The sequence below is a fragment of the Anguilla anguilla genome, chromosome 7, assembly GCF_013347855.1.
Source record: "Anguilla anguilla isolate fAngAng1 chromosome 7, fAngAng1.pri, whole genome shotgun sequence".
Lineage (NCBI taxonomy): Eukaryota > Metazoa > Chordata > Actinopteri > Anguilliformes > Anguillidae > Anguilla > Anguilla anguilla.
The window spans coordinates 605233-615000 of NC_049207.1; the positions used below are offsets into that span (position 1 = coordinate 605233).

The 9768-nt window shown below is 50.3% G+C and overlaps 1 protein-coding gene across 5 annotated transcripts in view; it reads right to left on the reverse strand.

Annotated features, from left to right (window-relative positions):
• Nucleotides 1-2980: 2980 nt before the first annotated feature.
• The window catches only part of LOC118231832 (solute carrier family 12 member 6-like), a 26763-nt gene continuing 19975 nt past the window's right edge, over nt 2981-9768 (reverse strand). For all 5 annotated transcript variants that reach the window (XM_035426121.1, XM_035426123.1, XM_035426119.1 and 2 more), the window contains 7 exons: nt 9060-9255; nt 7856-8025; nt 6851-6982; nt 6594-6701; nt 4895-5112; nt 4291-4424; nt 2981-3448 (listed from right to left, as the gene is read on the reverse strand). In XM_035426121.1, the coding sequence (XP_035282012.1) occupies nt 3357-3448; nt 4291-4424; nt 4895-5112; nt 6594-6701; nt 6851-6982; nt 7856-8025; nt 9060-9255 (1050 nt within the window). In that variant the 3' untranslated portion in view covers nt 2981-3356. The remainder of the gene's footprint in view (nt 3449-4290; nt 4425-4894; nt 5113-6593; nt 6702-6850; nt 6983-7855; nt 8026-9059; nt 9256-9768) is intronic.

Here is a 9768-nt window from a genome sequence, read left to right on the forward strand (position 1 = left end):
GAACCGACGTTACTGCTGCTTAATGTGTCCAACGATTGGTGATCGTACGCTTTTCTACTGTGCCATTTTGGCGTTGTGAAATCACACGTAGTTTACTGCAGACTATATGACTTTCTCAATTTTAACAGTTTTACAGTTTTTTCGTTCACGTAAGCAAGCGGATATGCTTTTACAATAGGTCTAAATAAATAATCGATTTGAAATAGAAGCTTTGTGGCACAGGCGATGCGGCACAGAACGTAGAACATAACGTAGCGGTAGCAAAGCGTTCCGTTTGTGCAGGATTATTTACCCCAAGAGCGCAGTGCAAGTACAGTTTTAAATATAGTCTACGCAAATTGGTTCATGGCCCATGTATTTCAATTTCTCATGCAAGTACTTTGACCACCTTTGCTTCTGCAGATGTAGGGATAAACAATATTTATTATTCAGTCGTTTAAGAGTCCTAATCATGTAGGCCTGTTTTGTTTGCTGTCCTGGAGCTCACCTGTATAGAAGCAGTTCACTACTCTGCGTTAGAAGTAGATGCACCTACGCTGTGTCAGTTGCATCATATCCAATCATATTCCAGCTAACTGGCAGAGAATAAAAGTAGATCAAACTCTGTAAAGAAGCCTTCTTTAATCTGCAGAGTTGAAGACTGTAAATAACAGGGTACATTCTTTTGGGTAACTGTGTGTATAAAATGATCTAATTTTCATTTTTGAGCACACGTTGTAGCTCAGAGTTCAAATCCCAGCCGAGGACCTTTGTGTGGAGTTTACATGTTCTGCCCATGTCCGTGTGGGTTAGGGTTAGGGTTCTGCCCATGTCCGTGTGGGTTAGGGTTAGGGTTCTGCCCATGTCCGTGTGGGTTAGGGTTAGGGTTCTGCCCATGTCCGTGTGGGTTAGGGTTAGGGTTCTGCCCATGTCCGTGTGGGTTAGGGTTAGGGTTCTGCCCATGTCCGTGTGGGTTAGGGTTAGGGTTAGGGTTCTGCCCATTTCCGTGTGGGTTAGGGTTAGGGTTCTGCCTATGTCCGTGTGGGTTAGGGTTCTGCCCATGTCCGTGTGGGTTAGGGTTAGGGTTAGGGTTCTGCCCATGTCCGTGTGGGTTAGGGTTAGGGTTCTGCCCATGTCCGTGTGGGTTAGGGTTAAGGTTAGGGTTCTGCCCATGTCCGTGTGGGTTAGGGTTAAGGTTAGGGTTCTGCCCATGTCCGTGTGGGTTCCCTCCGGGGACTCGGGTTCTCTTCTCTTCCCACAGTCCAAAGACATGCAGGTTAGGCTAACAGAACAGATTAAATTGCCTTTGAGGTATGAATGCGTGTGAATGGACTGTGGGCCCTGCGATGGATTGGTGACCTGCCCATGGTCTGTTCCTGCCTTTCACCCAATGCGTGTTGGGACAGGACGCAGGCCCCCTGGGGCCCGCAGCAGGAGTAAGGTTTACGGTTAGGGTTAGATTGAAAATGGGTGGATGGACAGTATAGCCCAAATGCAGGAGACCGTGAAGGAGCTTCATCCACCAGTTCAGTTTCTGATGAAAAATGACATCTGTACTGGAGTTCAAAGCAAAGTGGTGTATGAAAATATTAGTCTACAAACAATGATCTACAACTTTTCCTGTGCTATGCTCCTTGGCTACTGGCCAGGTGGCGCCATTTTCCAGTGAAATGCTTTCTTTCTCGAAATCAACAAAGCATGCATATGCCAGCAACTGCAACTTCCTCCTTGGCTCCCTCAGGTGCTCAGGTAGTTGGTGCACAGCACTGTATAATTCTGAACAGAACCTGCAGTAGCTGTTAGGATTCTGGCTGAAGCAGTCTCCCAGTTCTTTAGACTACTGGCAGCTAATTCTGACGACACAAATCCAACTCCAATTCCACGACTGTGCTCCTTCCACGAGTACAAAATGATTTTACCTGCAGCTGCTGTTGTCCTTCCACATGTAGTCCACCCCAATTCACATGCCACCCAAAGTGCCTGCTATACCTCAGCACTTCGGCCACCACGCAGGGTTCGAACATTCCACTGTCCCGTCTTCACACGGCTTTGCTGAGGGAGGCTTCATCTGCGCGTTAGGCGTCATTCTCTTTCTTGGGGGGGGGGGGGGCCCTGGCTGTCCGTCGCCCCCCCCAGCCTGGAGGACTAGCTGCTTTCTTGCTGCTGTGTGGGGCTCATGGGCCAGACCCCGCCCGGTCTGGAGCCACAGTGTTCAGTTTGTCTGGCATCTACCCTTTGACCTGTCCAGCTAGGGTGGCCCAGCCAGGAGCACTGGCTCCACCTGGCATGGCTCCAGAGGCACACCAGCAGGCCGACCACAAGGTAGTGAAAATAAAATAATTTACCCAGCTGATCGTTATGCTGAAATAACTCTTCAAAATCATCATTGGCTGAATTGAAATTATTATCTGTGTTGAAATGACTTGGAGACCAAATGTATAAAAACAATTTTAAAAAACCATCTGAAACATAAAGTAGAGGCTCAGGTTTATTCCCATTTTAAAGGAAAATATTTACGTTTTTTAATAGTTTTGTCATTATTTTAAAAAATCATAATCCCTGCGATTCCTCATTGTTTATGTACAAGCAAAAAAAAATGTGGAGGGAGAAAGACCCAGACAGTCCCTGAACAGAAAGAACACTGCTTATCGAGCCGGGGTTTACACATGTATGAGCACGCGCACACACGCACAGCATGCATGCACGCGCGCACACACACGCACACACACACACGCACAGCATGCACGCACACACAGCATGCATGCACGCGCGCACACACACGCACACACACACACGCACAGCATGCACGCACACACAGCATGCATGCACGCACACACACACACACACATACACACAAGCAACACACACAGCATGCATGCACGCACACACACACACACACACACATACACACACAAGCAACACGCACAGCAAGCATGCATGCACGCACACACACACACACACATACACACAAGCAACACGCACAGCATGCACGCACGCGCACACACACACACACGCTCACACATGCAGATAGAGTCATACACGCACACACACACACACAATGACACTGACTTGTGGGCGCACATACACATGCGATATGCAGTTATGCAAACATGCACATGTAAGAGGAACACTGCAGTGATAGCTGTCGATACTGAGGAGATGCCCCAAATGGAATGTGTCTTACAAAGCGGGAGTGGGGGTGGGCGTGGGTGGGGGGACACGGTGAAGGGGGTTCCAGTGTAGGTCAAATCTTTAGGGTTATGTGCACATTCTGTGAACAGAGTTCACCAGATCGGTCGTTCATCAGAGTTCAGTTCTACAGCAGAGCCGCCGGATCCCCTCCTTCCGTCTCCACTGGCCACTCCACTTCCTCTCCATCACGAGTAGATGGTGATGACCTCACTTCCCCCGCCCCTGACCAATAGGACGCGCTCTAATCCCTCGGTCAGTACCTCTAAAAACTCCATATCTGCAGGAGAGTCAAGATCAGCAACACTTCCCATTCACTCCCACACCATGTGACCGACAGCAGACAATCAGCCAATTGTTCATAGAGAAAAAAAATAACTGTGGTTTCCGCACACTGGCGTATGCTGCAGCTGAGATGATGAAATCCTACATTTATGGGGCAGCAAGTGTAGCACAGCCGTTAGGGTCAGGGTCAGGGTCAGGGTTAGGGTCTGGGTTAGGGTCAGGGTCAGGGGCAGGGTCAGGGTTATGGATACGGTTAGGGTTAGGATCAGGGTCAGGGTCAGGGTCAGGGTTAGGGTCTGGGTTAGGGTCAGGGTCAAGGGCAGGGTCAGGGTTATGGATACGGTTAGGGTTAGGATCAGGGTCAGGGTCAGGGTCTGGGTTAGGTTCAGGTTCAGGGTCAAGGTCAGGGTTAGGGTCTGGGTTAAGGTCTGGGTTAGGGTCAGGGTCTGGGTTAGGGTCAGGGCTGTGGGCTTATAAGTCAGAAGCTGTAGGTTAAATTCCCTGGTGGGGCACTGAGGCTGTATCCTTTAAGCAGAGTACATGAGCAGAGATTCATCAGTAAAACACTGGAAAATATGAACACCTGTCATTGGACTGTGGTGCTCTGACCTTCCCCTAAATGCCAGAATGTAATGTATATATGACACCATTAAGGGACAGTCTGGCAGCTACAATCCATAAAAATAAGCAAAACAAATGGATCCCCCTATGAGGTAAACCGTGTGTTTTATAGTGCTGTGTATGTCCAATAAGACGTTGTGAGAATGTAGAGGGAACGTTGTAGGAATGTAGAGGGAACGTTGTGGGAATGTAGAGGGAACACCGGATGAAGGATACAGTTCTCGTCTCCCTCCTGGTTCCTGGGGGGCCCTGGCATGTTGAGCAGCACCAGCCGAGCATCATGGGACTTGTTGACGATGACCTCGTTCAGCTTTACAGCTGTGTGCATGCGACGCACGTTGGAGTGATCCCTGCACAACAGCAAAATTAGCCACAAACGGCAATCAGGAACTACTGAACAACAGCAGTTAGCCAAACATGCTAATCGGGATCCACTGAACAACAGCAGTTAGCCAAACAGGCTAATCGGGATCCATGTCTAGAGAGCACCAGTTAACATAGCAGTGGCAATAGTGAGACAGCAGAGAGACAGCAGGTGAGACAGCTGGGAGAAAGCAGAGAGACAGCAGTGAGACAGCAGGGAGACAGCAGAGAGACAGCAGTGAGACGGCAGGGAGACAGCAGTGAGACAGCAGAGAGACAGCAGGGAGACAGCAGTGAGACAGCAGGTGAGACAGCTGGGAGACAGCAGAGAGACAGCAGTGAGACAGCAGGTGAGACAGCTGGGAGACAGCAGGGAGAAAGCAGAGAGACAGCAGCGACACAGCAGTGAGACAGCAGGGAGACAGCAGGGAGACAGAGGTGAGACAGGAGGACTCACGGTCTCATGCTCAGCATGTCTCTGAAGCCCTCGGGCGTGCTGCAGCCGGACTGCGCTCGGACTTGCTGTAAGCGCTCTTTAGTCCACGTCATGTGGACGCGGCGATGCTCAGTTGTAGCTCCGCCCACACTGCGATCCCCAACATCTGTTTCATCGTCATCGTCCGAGCCGATGCTGGTCAGACGCAGCATGGAGTTCCTGTCCTTCACCAGCTGGGCCTGTGGTACAGAGACTCCGCCCATCACCACCCCCCATCAGAGACAACGCCCATCACCATCGCCGGTCACCACCCCCATCAGAGACTCCCCCATCACCATCCCCATCAGACGCCACCCATTGCTAACCCCCACAATTATAATAGTAGAGCACTGATACTGCACTGCCTCAGTAGAGCACTGACACTTCACTGCCTCAGTAGAGCACTGATACTTCACTGCCTCAGTAGAGCACTGATACCGCACTGTCTCAGTAGAGCACTGATACTGCACTGCCTCAGTAGAGCACTGACACTGCACTGTCTCAGTAGAGCACTGACACTTCACTGCCTCAGTAGAGCACTGACACTTCACTGCCTCAGTAGAGCACTGATACCGCACTGTCTCAGTAGAGCACTGATACTGCACTGCCTCAGTAGAGCACTGATACTGCACTGCCTCAGTAGGACACTGATACTGCACTGCCTCAGTAGAGCACTGATACTGCACTGCCTCAGTAGAGCACTGATACTGCACTGTCTCAGTACAGCACTGATACTGCACTGTCTCAGTAGGACACTGATACTGCACTGCCTCAGTAGAGCACTGATACTGCACTGCCTCAGTACAGCACTGATACTGCACTGTCTCAGTACAGCACTGATACTGCACTGCCTCACTAGAGCACTGATACTGCACTGTCTCAGTAGAGCACTGATACTGCACTGTCTCAGTAGAGCACTGATACTGCACTGTCTCAGTAGAGCACTGATACTGCACTGTCTCAGTAGAGCACTGATACTACACTGTCTCAGTAGAGCACTGATACTGCACTGTCTCAGTAGAGCACTGATACTGCACTGCCTCAGTAGAGCACTGATACTGCACTGCCTCAGTAGAGCACTGATACTGCACTGCCTCAGTAGAGCACTGATACTGCACTGCCTCAGTAGAGCACTGATACTGCACTGCTTCAGTAGAGCACTGATACTGCACTTATAGAGCACTTATAACAGGCCAAGTCCACCTATGGAAAAAAAACTGTTAGTCTCAAGGTTTTCCCTCTGCTATGAAAATAATTTACTAATGATCTATTATCTACTGTCTACTATTATCTACTGTCTACTATTAACTACTGTCTGCTATCCACTGTCTAGCCAGCAGCCCAGTCCTAGTGCTCTGCCCTGCTCCTAACAGACCAGGTGAAGCTCTACCTGTAAGGGTGGGGTAACAATGGGGGCGCAAGCACTAACTCTACACCTGAACTTTAGCAGAACCCAACGAGGCTGGAGATCCACTTACATCATCAAAGCTCCACCGCACGCGCTGCACACAACATCCAGCAGAGGGAGACAAAGTCAACATGCAGCACAACTGCATTGAGAGTGCACACACACTCACACACATACACACACACACTCACACACATATACACATACACATACACACACATACATACACACACGCACATGCATACACACACACCCGCACACATACACACTCACCTCTCTGTCTCGGTCAGATTTGGAGAGACGCATCTGTCTCAGCATCTGTGATCTCTGCTCCATCATCAGGGTTCTCTCATAGGTGTATGCACTGATGTCACTGTTGTGCTGAAAGAAGGAGCCAATCAGGGACACTGTAACCTGTCCATTCAGCCTATTAGAGCAACCTGAAACTTCTCCACTAATAAGACCCAGCTTTACACCAATTTATTCACCCAGTAACCATACTGTCAGTATTCCACTCAGCCAGAGTTTACCATCTCCACCACCTCCACCTCCGCCTCGATGCGCAGGTGATATAGGAAGGTGGCCAGATCCTTCTTCATCTGGATGGAGTTATCCTCCATCTGCGCTACCGTGAAGATCCGCATCCCACACTTCCTCCACACCTGAGACAAACACACACCGTAGTTACACACACACACACACACACACACACACACCGTAGTTACACACACACACACACACACACACCGTAGTTACACACACACACACACACACGCACACACCGTAGTTACACATCCACACACACACACACACACACACACACACCGTAGTTACACACACACACACACACACACCATAGATACACACACACACATACACCATAGATACACACACACACACACACACCGTAGTTACATACACAAACACACAAATACACCTTCACACACACACACACACGCATACACTCACACACTCTCACACATATACACACACACACTGCAGTTACACACACACACACTCTCACACATATATATACACACACACACACACACTCACATACACCGTAGTTAAACACACACACGCACTCACTCTCTCACACACACACACACACACCGTAGATACACACACGCACGCACACACACACACACACACCGTAGTTACACACATATACCTTCACACACACACACACACGCATACACGCACTCACACACACACACTCACTCACACACACACACATACTCACACACACAGTCACACACACACACACACAGTCACACACTCACACACACACACTCACACACACAGTCACACACTCACACACACACACTCACACACACAGTCACACACTCACACACACACTCACACACTCACACACACACACACACACACACACACACGCATACACGCACTCACACACACACACTCACTCACACACACACACATACTCACACACACAGTCACACACTCACACACACACACTCACACACACAGTCACACACTCACACACACACACACACACACACACACACTCTGACCTTATGCTGTCGTAGCAGGAATGGCAGTAGCATTAGCATGCCCCCGTCATGGACGATCCACCAGACATCGATGTAGCCTTCAGTGAAGGGCTCACTGTTGCCCGGAAACAGAGAGGTGTTCTTCGGAACCAGCAGAGCCAGGTGTGCTGCTGTCGTCACCCGTACTGTGTCTGATAGAGGAGACGCTGTTACGACCACTCACACTACAGCCATACACACACTACACCCTTACACACTCTCACCCTACACCCTTACACTCCCAACCTACACCCTTACACACTCACACTACAGCCATACACACACTACACCCTTACACACTCTCACCCTACACCCTTTCACTCCCAACCTACACCCTTACACACTCATCCTATACCCTTTCACTCCCAACCTACACCCTTACACACTCACCCTACACCCTTTCACTCCCAACCTACACCCTTACACACTCACCCTGCACCCTTTCACTCCCAACCTATACCCTTACACGCTCACCCTACACCCTTTCACACTCACCCTACACCCTTTCACTCCCAACCTACACCCTTACACACTCACACTACACCCTTTCACTCCCAACCTACACCATACACACTCACCCTACACCCATACACTCCCAACCTGCATACTTACACTCACCCTACACCATTTCACTCCCAACATACACCCTTACACACTCACCCTACACCCTTTCACTCCCAACCTACACCCTTACACACTCACTCTACACCCTTACACACACTACACCCTTACACACTCACCCTACACCCTTTCACTCCCAACCTGCACCCTTACACTCCCAACCTACACCCTTACACACTCACCCTACACCCTTACACTCCCAACCTACACCCTTACACACTCACCCTACACCCTTTCACTCCCAACCTACACCCTTACACACTCACCCTACACCCTTACACTCCCAACCTACACCCTTACACACTCACCCTACACCCTTACACTCCCAACCTACACCCTTACACACTCACCCTACACCCCTTCACTCCCAACCTAAACCCTCACCCTACACCCTTTCACTGCCAACCTACACCCTTACACACTCACTCTACACCCGAACACTCCCAACCTACACCCTTACACACTCACCCTACACCCCTTCACTCCCAACCTACACACTCACCCTACACCCTTACACACACTACACCCCCCCCCCCCCCCCCCCCCCCGTACCCCCCCCCCTCACTGATGAAGGTTTTCCAGGAGTGGGGGTCCTCGCTCTGGCGCCAGGTGTGGGGCCAGCCCATCAGCACCGTGTTGTGGCGCATGCCGCCCAGGCCACTGGACTGGATCATGTGACTGATCCCCTCGCGGGCCTTCAGAGCCACAATGCACTGGCAGAAGCCCTTCACCCGCTCCTGCTCCATCAGCTGCCTCAGAGTCTGCAGACACAAGGACCACATCAGCCCCCTCACTGCCCCAGCCAGACCCTCACTGCCCCAACCAGACCCTTACTGCCCCACCCAGACCCTAACTGCTCCACCCAGACCCTTACTGCCCTAACCAGACCCTTACTGCCCCAGCCAGACCCTTACTGCCCCAACCAGGCCCTTACTGCCCCAGTCAAACCCTTACTGCCCCAGTCAGACCCTTACTGCCCCAGTCAGACCCTTACTTCCCCAGTCAGACTCTTACTGCCCCAGTCAGACCCTTACTACACCACTCAGAGAGACAGGGAGGAGCATACCACCCAAAACACTTGCAAGATCAGTATTATGGGTATTACAGTCCTGACAGTTACAGTTTGAATTTACTTTTGAGTGAAATGATCACTACTCAATTGCTCTTAAAATAATATGTATTTTACTATACGCTTTAGCTGAACTTATTGCCAGTGATATATATAAGGAATGCTTTGACAATACTTATGTGTGGTCATGCTAGTCAAGAGAGAG